Source organism: Coturnix japonica, chromosome 2, assembly GCF_054131305.1.
Source record: "Coturnix japonica strain WE chromosome 2, WE-NBRP24, whole genome shotgun sequence".
Classification (NCBI taxonomy): domain Eukaryota; kingdom Metazoa; phylum Chordata; class Aves; order Galliformes; family Phasianidae; genus Coturnix; species Coturnix japonica.
This window is the reverse complement of record NC_140664.1, coordinates 109,167,183-109,188,957: the sequence shown is the minus strand read 5'-3', so window position 1 is coordinate 109,188,957 and position 21,775 is coordinate 109,167,183. Positions and strand designations below refer to the sequence as shown.

Sequence of the window (21,775 nt, the reverse complement as noted above, 5' to 3'; positions counted from 1 at the left end):
ACCTTGCACTTCAGCAGGAAGATGAAATTCACTTGCTTTCTTTCACTACACAGTATTTTCTTCCCCCTTTCACCTAAATCAGTGTGGAAATTCATACATCAGACCAATATCTAAAACAGTATTTTCATCTCCACAGGAACATGGTCACATACTGGAAACCTCAGAATTCAGATTTTTACCCGTTTTATTACTACTTGAAATATTTGGCAGAAAACAAACAAAATAACAAAACCGAACCATTTTAAGCAGAGCAAAGATAAGACAGCAGTGCTTTAAGTTAAAAAAAGCAACAAAAAAAAACCCAGAAAAAATAAGAAAAAATAAAGGTATCCCCACAGGACTCCACACCACCACACAGTTCCAGCTTTTTCTTCTTATCTCCTTTACTATATTACTCCCAAAGTAAAAGTTCAAGACCTGTCACATTACATAAAACAGTCATGGAAGAGAGATTAGGTAGCAAAGGAAGTAATGAAGTTCTTTCAATACTCTAGATCTATTAACACTGCATCAACAAATAACTCGGATACGACTCCACCTGCTTGCAAAGGGTCTTCCTATTTTCTTTACCCTGGCCATCTCTCACAGTCAGTACTTCATCTGGGCAGCTTCAGTTGGCTGAAGCAGTGAGAAATGAAAAGAAACACACAGGACTAAATCTTTGATTCACATCAACTAACTTCAAAGCTGTACAGAGACAAGAAATTATGATGTTGAAAGTAATGCAGAAGTCTCTATTTAGAGGCAAAGCACTGGTGATTTTTAGAAGTCATCTTTGACATTCATTTCTATAGAAATGCTGGATGTTTTCCTTTTCCTAAATCCACTTCAAGATGGTAACACTGACACCACAAATGCACATCAGTGGAAGAAGACTGTGTATGTCAAAAAATGTTTGCTCCTCAATAGAAGGCCTCTGTGAGCTACTTCCCCAAAACTAAACCTGATGAAGGTCAGCTGGGCACACACAGGCATGGGCTCAGCATGAGACTCACAGAACACAAAATGTGCAGGAACATCTTCATTCTTAGGAAATGCCCACAGTCAATCCTCAAATTCAAGCCCTGAAGAAATATAAAAATAGTAGAAGCTGCTATTCCATTGATCTAATGTCTCAAACTGGGACCGCCACTGTGGTTATCCGAGTGCCCAAATACAACTGATGAATATGCACTGAGTAGCCAGTCTTATTACTACTATGTTTTTGTAGCAGGCAGATATACAGATGTTTCCCTGTTCTTCTCCAATCAAGATATCTACTAAGAAGCCTATTTACAAGCCAGCAACTATGTTATTCAAGCCTTTCTGGTAAGGTCACGTCACTGTTACTGGATGTCTTTCATATTACAACATATATTACAGAGCAGTTCAACTTGTTGCACTTTGCTGAACTAAAGGGTAGCCGGTACACCATCTCAGACACTTGTAAGTTGGAAGCCTCACCTTCCATCAACTTCTGGTGAAGGTCACTGTGCTTATGTTCTGCTTTTAATGAGAAGTAAAAAAAAAAAAAAAAAACAAACCCAAAACATCAATCACTTTGCTTTTCCAAACACTGTGTTCTTGAAAGAGTGGGAAAAAGTATGTCATATCTGACAAGGAAATGGCTTATTTCTTCATCCTACCCTTTGGACCAAGCATTCAGGCTCTCAGAATTCTGAGCAGCAAAGCCAAGCAAAGATATTCTCAAGAAGATGAAGTTCTGCTTCAGAATGAAAACATGAAGAGAAGTAATCTACATCCAGACAATTCTGCTTTTAGGAAATCTGATCAAGTGAATTAAGAAACATAAATAAATAGTATCTCAAGAGGTCAACCGCAGGAGAGGAATTAAAAAAACTAAAAGGAATACAGACAGCTTGAGAAAAAGGTATATAAGATAACCTATACAGATGATCTAATCTCTTATATGAGATCTGGGAAGGTGTGGATCCTGGTTCCAGCCCTTCAGTCCCTCAGGTGCATTACTTGCACCTGAACCCACCTGGGCTGGCCCTGCCTTCCTACCAGGTGCTCAATCACTGGTTCAAGCTGTGATTCAGCATTTCCACTACATCTTTCATAAACTACTTTCACTCCTTACTTCAACTTCAAAGTTATCCCTCTTTGTGCCTGGTAATACTCCACTTCTTTGCTTTCTCTAGCAGGGAGAGTGTGAAAAATCAGGAAAGAGATGTCAGGCATCAGTGAAGAGACTTTATCAGTAAAGAATTGAGCCAATACATGCAGGCTGGTTTCTTCTTGACTCCAAAACTCGGTATTTCAGCATTAGTCCTTCAGCTTGAGAGATGAAATTCGCACACTCAGTGAAGACAGAAAAGGAACCTTTTGTGTTTAGAGGGTTCAAGTACAAACACAAGGTTCTTATCAGTACAAGTAAACTGTATCATACTATTGTATTTCTGTATGCATTCTGTTCCTAAGCTGTACTTGCACCAGAGAGTATAAAAAATAAATAAATGAGAACAGAAAGCATTCACATGAAAAGAAAGCTTTGAGATTTTACATGATGGAGCAGTTCCATGGTTTCATGACAGAGGAGCAGCAAATGTGACAGAGCAGCTCTGACTCCAAAGGAGAAAATCAAACCACTCACCTGCAGAACAGAAGAAGAGGACAGTCAGAAGGGTTAGCAACAGGAAAGCACTGACAGGCTGGAGATTTTCTGAAAACCAGTATAGAAGAGCAGGAAACTTCTGCTCTGCCTAAAAATCCTAAACCAAGTACCTACCAACCCTAGCACAAAGTACACGCGTGCCTTTCTCGGTGGATTTTTATTACACACAGGGCAAAACACTGTGTCAGCAATAACCAAAATCTGTGGTCTGTGTATATGTGTACTCGAGCAACTGAATACAGCTGCTCCTGCAAAGCTGAACACTGCCTGAACACATTTTCACACGTGGACAATAATAGGTAGGTGTGAGATCCATCATTCTTTTCCTTCCACTAGTCAGAGCTTGACAGATGAAAAGAAAGGTGTAAGGGAAGGAGTGGAGTTGAATCTTCCTCATTTAAGAAACAAAGCCAGGAGATTAACAGGAAAAAAAGAAGAAAAAAAAAAAAAAAAAAGATGCAAAGGTCCACACTTTGTTTCAAGTTTTATTTCAAATTCCACCCTACCCACCAGCACGCAGTTTTGTTGATGTTGTTGTGAAAGGATGACTTATCCCACACAACTGTCTTCCCAAAATACAGGTACAGGAAGGGTTTTTTTCTTCTTACCTCTACACATTACTATCCTCTGTCAATATGCCAACAACAAATTAAACAGGTGGGCTGTTTCAACCACCAGCTCTCACTTTTCATCAAAACATCTAGTTGGTCTTCAGTGAGAATTAATATTTTAAAATCACACCTGCAAAAAGATCAGCACTATTATTATCCCTAATTATTGATGTAACAAGTCTAATAGAACAAAATGACTGCATAATAAACACTGTGCTACTACAACACACAAGTTAGCTGCACTGCCTAGAGAACTGTATACTCAGTTCTATGCTGCAGTTCTAGCCACACACCATATGAAGTTACAAATAAATACTAGTGTGCCTCAAACATTTATGCACACCTGCTGCTACAAAATGTGCATAAGCAAAATGAGTGCCTAGGCTCAGTTTCAGACCTAGCAGTATGAAAACTGCTCTAGAGCTAAAATCCACCAGGAAAAGGTAGGTCAAAAGTAATTTCTTCTGAAGAGTGATTAAAATCCAACCAGTTAATATCAAAATATAAGAGTGCAATCAAAATTATCCACTCAAGGTAAGAGCAACAAGTACCTTTTCCCCATCCTGGGCATCCAGTTACCATCTCGCAATGTAACAGGCCATGTCTGCAGGCTCTTAATACTTAACCTTGGCCTTGGAAGCTGGCGCAGTGAGCCATCACAACTCCTCAGCACGTAACTATGTTCCAGATCGCCATGTTCAATGCAGACTTCATTTCCCACCCTGAATCTGGTCTAAAGAGAGCCCTGGTAATTGCCTCATGTCAGCAAAAATAGGTTGTTTGCTCTGTTATCTCACCAAAATTACCACTGAGAAAGGGACCATTCTGGATAGCTGAAATGAGAAGATATTACATCCAGATAACTGACTCTCTGGTTAGCTGCCCTAGGACAGGGAACAGTAGCTGGAATTATATTGTTTAGCATAAATGCTGAAGATAAAAAGCATGAGGATTGACACAGGCACAGCATCTATACTTCTCACCTACAGTAGTAGGTATGTGGCTCAGGATTATTCAGTCAATTTAACAGATTTTCTGGTAAGTAAGGAAGCTGAAGTATTACTATTGCAAAGACTCTAAGAAAAGTTCTAAGCACAGGTAGGAAGGTACAGAAAGGTCCACAGTACTCTCTGCATTGACATGATTAAGCTCTGGCTTGAGAGCACCAAGCAGCATACTCCTGAGCCACCTCCTGTTCTCTCACAGCTATGGAGATGTTCTGCTTCCCTTCCACAAATCCATCTTATTAGTTACCTCATTAAACAAGTCAGGAAGTTCTTGCAACATGGCCTAAATGTGTGGGAAAGGAGTTGTTTGGTGGTTTATGTAGAACTCTACAGCATTTACTTATGCATCCCCCTCTGTTCTCATCTTAAAAAGTTCATGTAACAAAGCCATAAAACTTGCTCTGTAGCCATCCCAGGAGTTTAACGGGAGAAACAGGAAAAAAGCTCCCTTGCTCAAACTGAAATAGACATGAGTGGTTTATTCATGTATTTATTGCAGAACTAGGACCTTAACAGCTCTCAGAGCATCCAGGTGACCCAGTGCAACAACCAATGATGCCTGAGAGGTTACAGGAGCTGCAACACTGCTCCAACAGATTGTTACAAAAAGATGTAAGCATTCTGGTCTTCCCAGAAGAAGTCTGACACTAAATTTACTAGAATCTAAGTCAGTACTTTGATCAAACACAAAAGTAAACACAAATAATGGGCAGACCCTCATTAATTTGGTAACTGAGAGTAAACAAGCATCCAAAGTCTTCACCAAGCCCTGAAGTGAACTCCCATATCACTTACAAGTGTGCTGATGAAAACACACAGAACGATTAGAGCAAAAAGAAGGGAGTGATGACATAAGGTTTTGTTCATGGAATGCTACAGCAAACCAGCACATCATGGGGCTAAGTTCACATTCACATACCTATGCCAGTTTCAGATAGCAGTGAAATTAGATCTCTGGTGTCCTAAATACATCACCCTTCAAATTCTGTGTTACAGCTCCACTTACAGCTCCTGCCTGGGTAGCTCCTAGAAAGGAAGATGACTACGGTACACGTTACTAAAGACGTAATACTTTACAGCTACCTGCTTCACCAACACACTGATATTCAGTAGTTCTATTTTCTTGCAGCCAATATTTACTATTTGTCAAAATGCGCTGGGGAAAAAAAAAAAAATTCATGAGGACAAAACATTTGCAGACCTGTCCAGTTTGAATCCTGGGGAAAAAGGAAGGAAAAAGTGGGGGGGAACCTCACAAGTGTCCAAATACTTCCTAAATTTAAAAAATCAAAAGCAACGATATTCTGATGGAGCAGTTTTAGAAACAGCAATGTTTCAGAATGAAAGCGCTCAGCTTTTCACAAAAAACATCATAAATAAAACCTTTTTAATTCAAGCTTGACTTCAAACCTCACTTTTCCCACCTAACTGATAAAATAGATCTAAACTAATAAATTCCATTTCCAATTCAACCTTCAAACCACAAGACAGATCATTACTAAGATGTAACACCTGTATTTTAGTCAATTCACTCTTTAATGTGTTACGTTACCTTAAACAAAACTCAACAGTAATAATATACACCAATTTGAGTACACATCAGAGACAGAAACAGCACTGCAGTCTCCTTCGTGAAGAAATCCATTGCTTTTCTTTGTCACAGCACATAGTTCAGAAGGAGAGTCCTAAGAATCGGTGCTGAAAAATGCAAAAATCATCATCAAAGAAAACCATTAAACCAGAATATTACTTCAGCCTCTCAAAACTAAAGGGATGTGCAACAAATAAAGCACTTGCATATGCCTTGGTGTAGAATAAGAAACTGAGTAACAGTACAGGTTGCTTAATTTTAATTGTGAATTATTATTCGCAGACCCTTTAAACCAAAAATCTTTTTTGTTAATTGCAACTAATTGATCAAATATATTATTGAATTAATACTAACAATCTTCATCTCTTCTTTCCTCGAAGCGTATATAGCTGCCATATACTTAAGATTTTTATCATCCAAATTTTGAATTACTGCTGTTTACTCAACACAAATAAAATCAGTCCTCAGTGAAACGCAGCTTGTTCAAGAAAAGGAACAATAAATAAAGGAAAAAAACGCATTCAGGAGTAATATAAGAAGTACATCTCTAAGGTCCCTTCCAACCGGCACTAGACTATGATACTATGATGATACATTTAAAGCAGCTGGCCTCCAGTGCTTATTTGTTTTGCATGGAAGTATTTTGCAGCTTGATACAAAATATTTCTTGATTACTTGTTTATGTTTGCACTGTATCTCATAGGAGGAAGGAATGGTAGAAGAATTTGCCTCTGGATTAGACAGGCACATTCCCTCACCTTTTGGCATCACCTCTTCCTCTAGTTATTTTATTACTCACATCCTTACTCTTCACATTCTCCAGGAAAAGATGAAGTAGAAAAAACAAAGAATTCAATAAGAAGCTACTTGGTTATTTAACATTTCTCATAAGGACTTAGACTGATTAGCCACACACTGAAAAGCAGACATGATAATCATTACATATTTTCACCCAAAGACAAGCATGCTTTACACCACCAAAGTGCAACACAAGCATTGCAAGTTACCTAGTATTTCTTCAGCTTGTTCCATTAGCTGATTCATATTTAATCCTATCTGTTATTGTACAAGATGAGCAGAGTGAAAGCCCAGCAACAGATCTCACCCAAAGCCACTTATGTAGGCAAAGAAAGTACTCCCAACAACTTCATACAAAGCCTTCAGCCTTAAAAAGGAAAAATGTGTTTGTAACATGTCACCAGATGGTTGCTTTCAGCCCTTTCTTCCAATAACATATATGACTGAAATTTAAGGCATGCATTAGTCTCTCTATGTAATTGGTATCCTAAGTACAGGACTGTATTTTACATATCAGAAGTATCAAAAATCATGTTTCAGTTGAAGTTTAATGGCAATTCCATTTATTTCCATATGATTAACTTAATCCAGACTTAGTTACAAATATTGCATTTAAATTCAAACTCAAACAGCAAAGGAAATCAGATCTAGAAATGGAAAACAATCCCAAAATATGCTATTCTCAAGACTACAAGCAGGGGAAAAAAATGCTGATCAGAACCATTGGTCATGGAAGACTTTACTTAAGATAGGAACAATTCCCTGAAAAAAAAAAGGCTTTTCTCACTAGACCAACTTGCAAAACAAATAGGCAACATCCTGGGAACACACATCCCTCCACACTGCTGGGAAATGCATTTTCCATAAAGAACAAACAATACAGCTGGACAGCAAATCAAATTAAGATAAACACAGTTACAATTAAGTTGTTCTAGTTGCTTTCTATGAACAGCAATTGGTATTACTACTGAGGTGGGCCTTCCATAAATGCTAGCGTGTGTAGTCCCTTGTTTCCACTGCTAGTACATAAAGGGGTTGCACATTTTTATGCCTGTTTCATGTAGCATTCTGTGAGCTCCAATACAGGAGCTGTCCATTCAGGCCCATTGCACTCTACCCAATATGCTACTGGTGCGTGATGCAGATGGGAGCAGTGCACATACCTCAGCAATACCAAGGTCATTTTTGCAAGTGCTCACAACCAGTTTGCAACTCAACATCTTATACCAAAAGCGAGGACATGGCCCAAACTTTACCTAAGAAAATATCACAAGGGCAACTTTAAGCAAGATACACCCACACAGCCAACAGATTACAAAACCACCTGAGCTCCCTGCTATGAAGTTTGGCCCCTTGACCACAGGTAAATTCAATGAATGATGCAGACATCAAAGTTAACCCGGAATTCAGAAGCCTCTTTCCCCCTTCCTATGATCTGAACTTTTCAGATGGGCAGTATTTTGTATGCAAGTTTTGGGTCCACCTTAAGTGAGCATTATTTGGTAAAGAAATCGTATTTTTCTTGCCAATTTTATTACTTAGGAAAAGAGCTGCCTGGGCTCCTACACCAAAAACTGTTGTTGTAGGACTCATCTTACTGCTGGGGAACTGGTCAGCTTCAATGAGAAGCACCACAGCTGTCAGCTCTGTCTGCAAACGCTTGTATATTAATACGTCACTAGAAGCTATTTGACAGAACTTCCTAGAAAGTTACAATGACACACGTATCTACATTAGATCATCTTAGTTTGTGTGACTATCTATATGCAGATGGGTGGATTCTTCCTCCCTTCAAGATCTACTAGCCATTTCAGAGCAATATAATTAGCAACCTTCTACTCCATTACCTACAGAATGGCTTAGGGTGGAAGGGACCATAAAAATCACTCAGTTCCAACCCCCAGCCACAGGTAGATCTGCCACCCACCAGCTCAGGTTTCCCAGGCGCCATCCAGCCTGATCTTGAGCTCCTCCAGGGATGGGGCATCCTCAGCTTCTCTGGGCAGCCTGCTCCAGTGACCATGGTATGTTCAGGCACTCGTTTCATTCACATTCATTCCCTCAGGAGAAGCAGGACTGTCCAGAGCCATAGGGATGCACAGGTGAGCATGTTAGTCCTTACCATGGAACAAGTGAACACATGCTAGCTCAGACAAACAACTTCACCAGCACATATGATTAAAAATGTCTACCTATAAGTGCAAACCACTTTTAATTATGTTGTCAAAATCCGATAAAGTGATTCAGCTCACTTTAGTGATGAGTTTAGTCAGAATAAACTTTACACGAATAACTAGCTTCAAGGATCTAGTGGGTGGCATCCCTGCTCATGGCAGTGGTGTTGGAACCCGTCATCTTTAAGGTCCTTTTCAACCCAAGCCGTTCTACGGTTCCACGATCATTTCTATGTATGTATGCGTGACCTAAAGGATGCAATTCAGCTACAGGTAGACTGATGACAAATCAAATCACAGGTGGAAAAAAAAACCCAAAAACTAAAGGATTTAACTTTCTGAACTTCTGAGAACAGCTGAGAAAGTGACCCAAAAGATCACTTTAACCAAATTAGACTTAAATGTAATGCTCTGTGGAACCAGAGGTGCCGTTCCACGCATCACAGCCTTATGACACAGTCCTACTTCTGATGAAGGCAGTACCATAACTGCAAAAGTACAACAGAAGTTGCCATAGCTCAATAAAAAGCTTTTTGCTTGTCTCTCCCTACCTTCCTCCCTCCCTCCACTTCTTCACAGCACTCCCTAGTGGAAATAACTGGCTTAAGTCTATCCTACAGTGTGAACCTGGCAAAGAGCAGTAAATAAGGTATTTTGCTCCCACCCTAACAACATCAGAGAAGTAAACCAGCAACCTGCAAGAGAACAGAGCAGCCAAAAACCAAGAGGCAGGGGGACTGCCTATTAAGGCAGACAAACAGGCCTCTTCTTGGCACACTTGCTGAGAAGGTGGCAGCACTTCAGACTGCATGGCCAATACACTGGTAGAAAAAGCTCCCAGAGAAGCATCATCAAAATTACTAATCAATGGTTTTGAATCAATGTCCACTTTCAGCTGTGAGCCATATAAAATGCAAATAGAGCGCTTTTATAGTCTGTGCTGCTGCAGTTACAGGAGTTCCTTTTGGAGAACACGTTCTCACTGCAGAGGACACTGTTAGGGCCTTTGGAAAGTCCCAAGAGCTATGCTCCCAAATTAGCTTAACTATTTTCAGTGCAACAGAATAAATAAACATAATAATTAAATGCAAAAAACAGACACCAAAGCCAATATGCTGATGGGTCGTCAGCACTATCTCTTATTTGAATGTTTCATCAAACATGCCCAGCTCCCCCAAGTTACCAGCACCAATCTTGTTCTTTAATGTAGTGATCATTTACCAGGTGGTTTATTATGATGTTAGTAAGAGGAGAGAAAAAACAAACACACACAAAACCCCCCACCACTGCACACTGAATGACTTCATTATCATATCATTATTATGAACTCTATGTTACAAGTAAGGAAAGGAACAGCAGAAACTAAATACATTCCATCCTTGGAATGCCACGAGCCTTTACAGTAAGTTGAGCTTTATTGGCAAGGCTGATGGAAAAGATCCCCGGGTACTTGTTCCCATCTTTTCAGAGACGACATAGCTCAGAAAATGACCAGCTTCTCACCAGCACTCTACTGATGGAGCTCCCATTCCACTGCACGCATTGAAGCAACTAAACCTACATGCAGAGACCATCACAAGCCCACACTATGGATGGTATCCCACAGAGCTGTTCACAGCATCAGGCTTGTTATCTGCTGCGTGACACCATTTACCTTGCAACCTCCCACTTCAGTTTAAAGTAACAACAGGAAAAAACAATTGAGTTTCCTTTATTCTCACAGCACACCTGCAACATCTCAAGCAATCTGTGTTTTACATGGTATGTTACTCAGCTCTACATGCCAGAAGTTGCAGTTAACTTTTACTGCGACAAATTTTAGTGCACATTTCTCAGCCTGCGTGATAGAAAACACTGGACTCTGTCTGCACCAGACTTAGGGAGAAAGCAGGTGCAACACAAGCACCTATTTGGAGTTTTGCTTCTTCAGTTTAAGGCTGCCGTCAAAACCATTACACACTGCATTCTGGAAGAATCTGCACCTGGTGAGTTTTGGGCTCCAATCCTTCAGGCAGCTCCAAGAGCCCATCACATGCAGCAACCTGTACAGCTGAGGCCCGGAGGAGAGAAATGAGATCCACTTGGGCATGATAGGTTCAACTCCCTGCTGATTTGTCAAGAATTTGATGAAGGTGAACACAACATACCTGCATCTTCTATGGTTGAGCAGGTTGCCTTTACCTCACCTGCCACATGGAGGGGAAATGTTAAAGCATAAGCAGCCTTGTGCTATTTTCCACCAGCCCGCACCCCATCACTTGCACCCGTGACACCCCATGGGCAAAGCTTCAGCTCTGTGTACTCCAAGCACTGGCAAACAACACGTTAAATGTAGGTATACACACTGAAACTGCACTACTTTCTTGAGACAGGAAAACAAGCAGCGAATATTAAATATGCAACGATCAAGACACTGCAGCATTTCAGCATGAAGTTATCCTCTGTGCAGAAGAGCCGGAGAGCTGCTGACCCCAGATTACACGCCACGTGGGCTGCTCTCTATCTGCCCTGACACCCTGCAGGCTGTAGCACCTCTGGGCTGATAACCACTGGAGGGATGTAAGATGACTTGCCAGCTTTCACTCTGGGTCACCGTTTCCCCCCAACCTTTCCTGTTGCAATGCACGGTGCAGGACAAGCTCGGCAACTGAGATTCAACAAAAAGCCCCCAAAGCCGGAGCAGTATCACAGCTCGCAGCACGCTGAGTCATAAATTACAGAGGCTTGTGGTGTGCGGTTTTGTTACCTCATGCTCAACACGATGGTAATTACGAGCCGCACACCTTCCATCTCCCTGACCCACAGCACTGCATGAAGGCAATGCCACACATGTGGTTTAAGCCTCATTTTTCAGTCGTTCAGGCCTGCTTATTGAAATGTGCATCGGTTTCATCATTTTGTAGCAGCACGTTATTTTGTTACAGTTTCCCTGCAGTGCTTAAAACTTCACTATTTTCCGCCCCGATTTTAGAAGAAACAGCCCCGTTTGGGGCAGCTCAAACGCCAGGTTTGAGCCAGAAACGAAGAAACGTGAGAAAGTCGGAGAACTCCAGGCAACACCTGCCGGGGCCGAGCCCACCGGAGTCGCGGGGCGATGCTCCGCCAGCTCCAGGCCCGGCTCCACGCGGTCCCGCCTGGGGCCTAGCGGCGGCCCGCACGAAGTTGGCGTGACCGGCCGCACCGCGCCGCCCCCTCCCCTCAGCGCCGCCCGCACAGCCGAGGGGCGGCCCGGCGGTCCCTGCGCACGCTCCTTCCCTCCCTCCCTCCCCGCCGCCCGCCCACGAGGCGCCCTCCTCGCCGGGAAGGCACTGACGAGTCATCGCCCCGCCGCCCGCAGGCCCCGCCGGCTCGGCGGGACGGAGCCGGGAGGAGAACGCGGGGCGAGCCTACAGGTGACGGCTCGGGCTCCGCCGAGCGGACGGCGCGTTGGCAGGAGCTCCGCCGTTCCACGCCCCCCGCCCGCCCGCCCGCCCGCAGCCGTCCCCCCCGGCGCCTCCCGCTCGGTCGGGCTGCGGCGGGCGAGCCGCGCTCCGCCACACCTAGCAACAGCGCTGACAGGACGCAGCGCGGCGGCGGGAGGAGGAGGAAGCGGAATGGCTGCCGCCGCCGCGGCTCCCTCCCTCCCTCCCTCCCTCCCTCCCTCCCTCCCGGGAGCCCTGACAGCCAGAGCCGGGGCGGAAGCGGCAGGCGGCGCGCTGCGCCCGTCCTCCTCCCTCCCCTCCGAGTCTCCGCGCTCCCCGCTGCCAACGCGAACTCAAGTCCCGTCGCCGCTCCCGGCGGCTGCACGCTCACACACCCACCGCGCGGCCGCCTCCCCTCGGCCGCCCTCCGCGTCCCCCCGCGGCACCGCTCCGCTCCGCTCCGTTCCGCCCCCCCCGGCTCCCGCTGCACCTTGTGCCGCCGATACACACGCGGCCGTGCCCTGCCCTGCCCCGGGCTCTCACCGATGTGGTTGTCCTCGATGTGCTCGATGAGCTCCGCCAGGGTCGGGAAGTGCAGCCCGCAGCCCCCGAACCTGCAGGCGTTGGAGAAGAAGGAGGCGGCGGCGATGCCTGTCATGGTGTTACATCGAGATCCCCCCGCCGTGCCGTGCCTGCTCTGCCAGGGCCGGCGGCGGCGGGGCGGGGAGAGGCGGGGGCAGGGGGGGAACGGGACGGAGCGAGAGATGGGGAGAGAGCGAGGTGGGGGTGGGGAGAGGAGGAGGAGGAGGAGGAGGAGGAGGTGGCGGCGGCGGCGGCGTCGGGAGCGGCGGAGGGGAGGGCCGGGCTGGGTGGGGGGAGATGAGGCAGCCGCAGCTGGGAGGAGGGACCAGCGCCGCTCCGTAACAGCTGTGCAGGGCACCGCGCTCCGCGCCCGCCGCTGGGCTGCGGTTGGGGGGGGGCCGCCATCACCGCCGCCGCCGGGGGACACCCAGCCGGGCTCGGCACGGAGCTGAGGGCGGAGAGCAGAGGGCGAGCTCGGCCGCCAACTTTCCCCCCTCGGGGGGTGCCGAGGTGAGGGAGCGCACACAGCCGCCGCCGCCTCAACCGCATCGGAAAGAGCAGGGAGCCCTCGGCCGAGGTCACGCAGCCGGGTGGATGAGGGGAACTGAGGCCGCGGGACCCGGCTCTCACCTGCGCGGGGCCTGGGGCACCTGCGGGCGGGCCCAGGCCTCTGCGGGCAACGAGGTGCCCGGGGGCAGCGCTGGAACGGCGCAGAGAGGATGGCACCGAGCTCCTGAAACCTGTTTTGACTTTTTGTCTCCGGAAAGCTATTCAGCGGAGAGGCTGTGACTGATTAATTGATTCTAATGAAGGTCTCCCTAGGCTCAAATTCACAGACAGCTTTATTTAAAATTAAAAGAAAAAAAAAAAAGTGAACATGCTTTCCCCTGCCTTGCTCCAGTTCTCTTACCATCTTTATCTATATTTATCCAGTACTACAATGTAACTAATGATTTGGAGCAAAAGTGTGACTAAAAAAAAAAACAACCCTCAAAATCTGCATAGAGCTCTGTTAATTGTACACACATAAATAATTGCACTGATCCCGCTGACAGTTAACAGCTTCAGACTGTTCTCAGCGCTATAAAATTAAGCATGTGCATAAGAACAAGTAGAACCCACATCTGTTTCGTTGACTGTATTGCAGGTGGGGATGTTCCTGACGTCGCTGCAAGAGCTGAAGAGTAGCCATCCTGAAAATGCTGATGGATGATCAGTGGATGGAAAATAAGCATTTGCCCACTTCCAAACAACAATAAAAGAGTGTGAATAATCATCCTGGTTTAAGTTCGCAGTGTCCTACGTATCACAGAGCCTGTCATTGCTGGTGACAGAACAAGCTTTATCCTTTAAGTTGGATTAGTCATTTTCTTTTACCTTCATTTATGTATTTTTTATGGTATTTCCTCTCTTGATTGCATTTTACTTAATGTTTTCTCTTGGTGCAAATGCAAACCCTATTTTTCAGAAAGAAATAAAAGAAGTAGCACGTGAAGAAATGTATTACTTCAACACGTAGAGTTTGCAAGCAGAGCTTACAGATAGGCTTCGTATGTTGAACCACAGAACTGCTAACAACATTGAACCGCTTTTGCGGGATAAGGGTGGAAATAGGTGACAGACACGCAGTGGTCCCCAGAGTGCTGTCAGGGTTGAGGGCTGTAGTGGAAATGTGAGGTGACAGCTTGAACCAGTGACTGAGCACCGGGTAGGAAGGCAGGGCCAACCCAGGGAAGCCCAGGTGCAAGCAATACACCTGAGTGACTGGAAGGGATGGAGCCAGGATCCACCCCTTCCCAGACCTCATGTAAGGGCTGGCAGGGCAGAGAATGGTATCTCTCTGGAGATCCCTGTGTACCTGAGGTTTTCTGAAGGCAAGCAGCTTCAGTTGAGTGAATCCTTGCTTGGTGCAGCCTGAAGTCTTGCTGCTGTGTTGTTATTGTGCTTTCCACAACTATCTTTCTGTTATAGAAGTTTTGTTACTAAGAGTTAACTTGGCAAAGGAACTGTCCTGAAGGACAGCAAGACTGTGGTCCTGCGACTTCACACCATGTTGTTGGGAATAATGATGTGAAATAGAGAACGTGCCCACGTGGTCAAGGCTTAAAGCAGTGGTGTGTGAAGAAGAGTTAGTATGGTAAGGAGCATCTTCCCTAAGATGCTGTTATATTGGAAGCCTCCTGGTTTAGCTAAACATATAGGCCTTTTTAAACCTGTATTGTTTTTAGTAAGTGTGGATTCTCCACGCTGTTAATAAGATCAGGACCGCAGATTTTGTACTTCTCTTTGCCCTTTAAGAGGCACCATCTCAGTATAGATCAACCAGCGTAATTCAAGGAATATTTCTAAAACAGGGAATCAAGATTCAATCAAATGTGTATTAAATATAAGAATTTCATGGGGCTGATCTACCATGTTCAGCAGATGTGTGAATAAGGTTTATTATGAAACAGTGCTATGGTAGACGTTAGATTGGTGTCAACAACTTTTAATAGCTGTTAACTGAACATTTGCAGCCTACAAAGGAGTCAGAGTAGGCTTGTAGCAATCAAATAATCATAGAGTGGTTTGGGTTGGAAGGAGCCTTTAAAATCATTTAGTTCCAACCCCCTGCTATAGGCAGGGATGATAAACATCCATGGTTAACCACCTGCTTATAGTAGGCAATACCACAGTTGCTTTCTGATGTGTTAACTCAGTTAGCTGCAGGTCTCTTTCCATTCCTTGCTTGTTAAATTCCCTGGGTTTTTGAAACCATTTGAGCTAGGGAGAGTACTCAGCTCTTACAGCAGTTGAGCTGGAGAGTCGGGAGCTACTCAGTATCCCACAGAGTAAGGATTCAAGTAGGTATATTTTTCTGTAATCTTTTCTCCTGCTCTATAGGGCCTGAATTTGTAGGTATTCAGCTTTAATGGCTTTGCTAGAAAGTTGATAGTTAAACCACTTCATTTATTTTCCCCTACAGTTTAAGCACTTGGAACAACAGAGTTGTGAGAGGACAAGGGGAAATGGTTTCAGACTAAAAGAGGGGAGATTTAGATTGGATATAAAGAAGAAGTTTTTTATAGTGTGGGTGGTTAGGCACTGGAATTAGTTGACTGGAGAGGTGATGGACACTCCATCCCTGGAGGCATTCAAGGTTGTGCTGGACAGGGCTCTGAGCAGCCTCATCTGGCTGTAGGTGTCCCTTTTCACTGTAAAGGAGTTGGACTAGGTGGCCTTTAAAAGTCCCTTGCATCTCAAAGAATTCTATGATATGGGAGGCTGAATCATCTTTAACAGACTAGATCACTTACCAAATCCAGTCTATCTTAAGGTCCTTTGTTATGAATAACCATTTTCTTATTCAGGCTTTACTGGGATAGAAACAACAGTATTCACGGAATGAACTAAAGGGATGTGGAACTTACTCCCTTGTTGTTTTGTTCTGTGGGAGAAATAAATGCAAATTGGACCCAAATGATTTGTCAAGCTAGAGCTAATTGCTGGGTAAATCTATTTCAGGGGTGATAATAGCTATCTGAAAGGATACTTTAAATAAATGGAGCTGAGAAAAAAAGCTTAAATGCCTGATAGGCCCTGCTTTATTTATTTTTGAAGCTAATTTGAAGGCCACTAAGACCCTTAGTTCATCAGTTACTTCTGCTTAGGCTGAATCTTGCACACAGCTGAGAGCAGTGTGCAGGTGAGGAAAGGCTGTGCTGCTATTCAGGCCTTATGAGGCTGAGTGGATTGCTAGATCATCTGATTACCTGCTGATAAATGCATACTCTGGGTCTATATCTGTTCTTTGCTAATGTCACACCTTTTAGCGTGCTTCATGTAAAGTCCGTTGTGATGAAGAAACGCGCTTAGGGTGATTTGAGATTAGATCTTACTCAGTGCCTCCTGACTGCTGATCTTTCTGATAACTAATTTTCACTAATGTAAAAATGTTGTTTCATTGTGGTAATAGCTGCTGGGCCTTATCTGAGGGTAGGTTGCTGCCATCTACTCGCGGTGTTCTGGATCGCTGATTATTATGTCCCAGTGCTCTTTGGGCAGCTAGAGGTAGGAACTAGTGACACTTGGTAGCTGTCATCTCTGGCATCCTGAGGGTGATAAGGCCTCTGTTAAAAGTATTTCATCCCCCACTAAATAGTAAGAAAATCATAATACTTGGGCCAGAGTTTTATTTACAGTATTATTTATTTAAAGTACTTAGTTTTAGCTGCATTTCTAATAGTGAGGCATTACTGAGAACATTGCTATGACTTGCATGAGAATGATGTGAATATGTGAAACTTATTAAAATTACAGTCTTAATGCGGTCCTGATTGTTACAGTCTTTAAATCATACTTGAAGCATTTACTTAGGGTTGGTTTCTTTTAGGAAAAGAAAAAGAATAGCTTAAGGATAACTGGATGTAACAAAGAAATGTTGCCGATGCTTTTCCCTAAAGAATCACTCATTAATTTCTCAGTGTAAATTTTTACCATTTTATTTCTCTCTACCTATACATAATGGCAATGTAAGATGCATCTGATGAGTTGGGAAGGATTCATAACGGAGACATATCACTGCTGCAAAGTCATTATACAAGTAAAACATATTTATGCAGTTTTTGTCACGAGAATCCTATTTTTAATTTATACTGCTGAATTAGTTTTCTCTTGGCAGTGCACTGTGTAGCTTCAGGGTGCAATGGAAAAATAGAATGTGAAGCTGGGAAAGCACTGTATTCCCCACTAGTTCCAGATGCCCCAAAACAATAGATAGAAATCCTACTTGGTTGGACTTGAGAGGCTTCCACATTTTCAGTAGGGCAAATCTTCAGATAAACAGGAGATCAAAGCTTCCTCTCTACTCTGGATTACCTGCATCCTAGGGAGAAAAAAGGAATCTTCTTGTTTTGATTGACTCAGGAAATCTGCAGCTTTCATGACGTTATAGCATACACTAAAGTTAGTGTTTGCCTGCCTGAGAATTATGAAATACAAGCTGTTTCAGTGGCCTTATTTATTTATTGCAATTAGATGGGTATTGAATAAACTATTCTGCAACAACCCAGAGGAAGAATGCTCTTCTGAAACATATGTACATATTTTTTGCATTTGGATCATTGGAGATAGTTAACATATACTTAAAAAAAACAACCCACAACACTTAGAGAAATAGCAATTTGTAAGTCTATCTCAGTGAAAGGTTAACTCATTATTTAATTAAATCTAATAGTGTGTAGTGAAATTCTCTGTTAAGTAGTTTTCACAGCATCTCAAAAGCATGTTCTTAATTTCTTACCTGTTGTAGTTCCTGAACTGAGGACCCAACTTGTAGCTGAGTTTATGACACCTACTGACATTAACTTAGAGTCAATCAAAAGAGACTTTGACTTCAAAATGTATCAAAGTTGTAATTTTCACCAAAATAGTTGTAAGTTAGAATAAACTTTGCCTTGTTTTCTTTTTTTTGGGGGGGGAGTGAAAGTGCCATCACAACTGACAGGACATTGAACTCCCTTTCCCTCTGACCCTGTAGTTACAGGATGATTTAAAGCTATCCTATGTCTGTTCTGTCAGCATCAGTGATCTGCAGACATGAGGTGTAGCAGGGGTTTAATGCTGTCTCCCATTTTCCTTCCTGTTCCACTGCCCCAGATCAAAATTTAGCTACTAAACCCCAGATCCTTCATTTCTGGATCTCCTCACAGAGAGCTGTGTATTTTAGAGCCTACAAATTCAACACAGACTCCCTTCTGTTTAGCCTGAGAATTTCCCATTTAAAAAAAATCTTCATTGAGCCAAGAATACCAGCAATACAGTGATTTCTGCACCAAGGCATAGATTCCAGCAAAAATCTTCTTGCTAAAAAGTACAGAGGGTCAGAGAATCCTCTGCGTTTGAGCAGGAGTGCAAGCAGTTACATAGAGAATTTCTTTTTTTTCTTACAAGACTTGCCTTTCTGACATCCTTAAATTAGATTAAGGAGAAGAAAGCTTTGATGTGAATTGAACTTACAGCACTAGGGATGGTCTGCAGTCTCAATGAGTAGAAAGACAGGTAACTTTGTTAACAGGAGGCTTGATGCTCATTGAGTATAGAGCCTGACTGCACTGAAAAGTTGATGCACAGGACATTGTTCAGAATAAGATCGATCTTTAAATAAAAGAAAACCCCATCTTAGTAAACATCACAAAAAAAATCTGTGACAAACAGGCTGTCAGAAGCTCAGCTTTAAGAATACTGTGAATCGGGGCTATCACAAGTATTACAAATCATGATCACCACCATCACTGTCAAATAAACATGTATTTCTTGTGGCAGCTTACATCAGCAATACAAATGATGTGCTCATTATCTTTTTGTTTATCATGAAGACTGAAAGTCACCACTGCAGTTCTGAATCAAATAAGATCTATTAATGAAAATTTATTATTTTCTAGTAAAAGCCCAGAACCCGCACACAGCATTAAAGTAGGAAGTTTTTTACTTTAAGGGTAATGAAACACTGTAACAGGTAACGGAAAAGTGGTGGATGCAGCATCACTGGAGATGTTCAAAGTCAGGCTGGACGGGGCTCTAAGCACGCTAATCAGGCTGTAGGTGTCTCTGTTCATTGCAGGGGTGTTGGAATAGATGGCCTTAAAGGGTCCCTTCCACTCAAATGATTCTATGATGTGATTCTGTTCTATGATCTACAGACAGACTTGCCTCTCCATCTGGCAGATTGCTACGTAGTATTTACTTTGATATTGAACAAGAGTAAGAGAACCGATGTTTCCAGAATGCTAAAAGGGAGTGTTAAAATGGTTCTGCACAAAAAATCCAAACTAAAGAAACTCTTGGGTCAGTAATAAAATATTAAGAAAAAATTAAAAGGACTGGGGAGAAAATGTGTGAAGAGTTAAGTGAGAGAAACATGGAAGAGAAGTGATCAAGAATAGGGATCCAGTATCTCCTCAAAGAGTATTTGTTGTCTGGTGTATTAGGTGAGGGATACAACTCCGTATCAAAGAAAATGTGAATTCTCATTGCCAAGAAGGCCAAAGGATTCCCCCTTTTCCTTCACTGTGATGCATAGTTGGGAAGGATTCAGAATTCCTCCAATACATTTCATGTGTTTTACATCATAAATATCTAGTTAAAAAAATAATAAAGCTCATATATTTCCATAAAATATACTTTTTTGTTCATTTGCATAACAATGTGTAAGGGTTTGAAGCTGTGAGATGTTGATTACTTTGAAATCCTACTCGTAGATTGTATGTTCTGACTTGTGTATACCCACTGTCTGCAGTGTAATTTTAGGTATACAGTGCTTTGCATAATTTCATCTGTAAACAGCTGCAGAAGCTCCTGCTTTACATAAACAACAACCGCTCATCATAGTCTCAGAAAGTCATGGGTCTGTTCTGTAAACAAACAAACAAAAAATGCCTATGCATAATGCAGTATTTGGAAACCAACTTGGACATTGCTCACTCTTCAGAACCACTCCTGATTTTTGTTACCTTACACAGAAGAGGCTGATGTGCCCTCCTTAATTCCTCCTTAATGAAGGAAGAATTGAAATAAAAGATTCGATTTCACCTTATTTCAACCTAAACAATTTACTGACTGTCCAGTAATGACTTTTTCAAACTACAGTATGTAAAAGAAGCCACAATGTGTAAATACAGAGATACTTAGTCTTCTAGAAGGAAAAATGGCGTATCTCAATAGCCCCTACTCATTTTTATTATCTTTCTTATAAAAGTGGTGATGAAAATATATATTTGTGATAATGTCTGTGTATATCTGCAGATAAAAGTCCAAATGTATTTGGTTACTTTCTCCCATTTCTGTGTATGTAATTGTAAATAACCATGGCCAGCCCCACAAAGGCAACAATGGAACAAAAATCCTTATCCCTGCTTTTCTTCTGTGCAGAGACAAACCAGAACAGATTTTTCGTTTTCTTTTTTGGCAAGAGCTCCTTCTTTGCTCTTGGTGTGTGCTCAGGTTACTTGTGTTTAATTTGTTTTCTCTACTGTCTTCCAACATATAACACCCAGAGTTGCACCAAGGAGGGGGAAGAAAATAACTTGTAAGCTCAATAAAAATTGTCTTTTCTCTGAAAGAGGTTCAACAATGCATATGTGTGTTAATTCTTTGTTCTGCTGTTATTGTCAGTATTTCCCTTTCTATAGGCTTGGTTGTAGGGATGTGTGAATCTATCAAAGAGTAGAAATAAGGGCCTCTTGTATGTTTAACTGATGCACTGTGGCTCCTGGTGATGACAGTAAAAACGTACTCAAAGGCATTGACAAGTTCTCACTGTCTTCAACTGGTTTGTGTGGCATATCACCAGCTTAGCTGCTGCTTGAGAAACCGCATGCTAACCTTGCGCTGTCTTGGAAGTATACGTAAGTACTGTGTCCAAGATTTTGAACCTGAAATGATTTCTCAATCTACTAACATAGAAAAGGAGTTTTTTAAATGGACAAAACAATAATAAACTCTGTAAACTTAGTATGCTGTGTATAGCAGGAGGAATCTTTTAGCTGAAATGATCACAAAGTTGTTAAAGCTATCTGAGCTGAGGCAGGATTTCATTTAAGGTAGGATTTCAGAGGAAAGAGTAGGTTTCCTCAGACTGATGTGAAAATGTGGCCATACCTAACCATCCTACTGCAGTGTTTCCACCACTGATTCATGCCCTGATCATAGAAAGCAGATGGATTGCTTTCCCCCCTCCTCTTAACCAAGCCCAGCTGAAGTCAGAGGGGTTCCACACCTAAATGGATTTATAGGCAGTTCACAGCTGCTTCCCCACATTAATGTTTTCTGAGCTGCAGTGTCAAACTTAAAAGGTCAGCACTGGGGGATTTATGATTCACTTTGTTTTACTTTGGTCAGGTTTTCTTTATTTCTGCTCCTTGGGAAAACAGGAGCCAAATATGTTTTCCTCTCTCCTCTGTGTTAAAGGATTGATAGTACACAGGCAACATCCTCAGTTCTGTAGTAGCTGCCTTT

General features: G+C 42.9%; 1 protein-coding gene and 1 long non-coding RNA gene across 5 annotated transcripts in view; one reads left to right on the top strand and one right to left on the bottom strand.

Moving 5' to 3' along the window:
• Positions 1-12,913, bottom strand: part of JAZF1 (JAZF zinc finger 1) — a 155,192-nt gene extending 142,279 nt beyond the window's left edge. For all 4 annotated transcript variants that reach the window (XR_014942970.1, XM_085538439.1, XM_015853732.3 and 1 more), the window contains exon 1: positions 12,743-12,913. Coding sequence is in view for 2 of the 4 variants with exons in the window: in XM_015853732.3 (XP_015709218.1) it covers positions 12,743-12,857 (115 nt within the window). In the remaining 2 variants the exon portion in view is untranslated. The remainder of the gene's footprint in view (positions 1-12,742) is intronic.
• On the top strand, positions 12,063-14,057 carry LOC107309173 (uncharacterized). The gene is made up of 2 exons (XR_014942973.1): positions 12,063-12,190; positions 13,929-14,057. It is a non-coding gene; the product is annotated as an uncharacterized LOC107309173 (long non-coding RNA).
• The last annotated feature ends 7,718 nt before the right edge of the window (positions 14,058-21,775 follow it).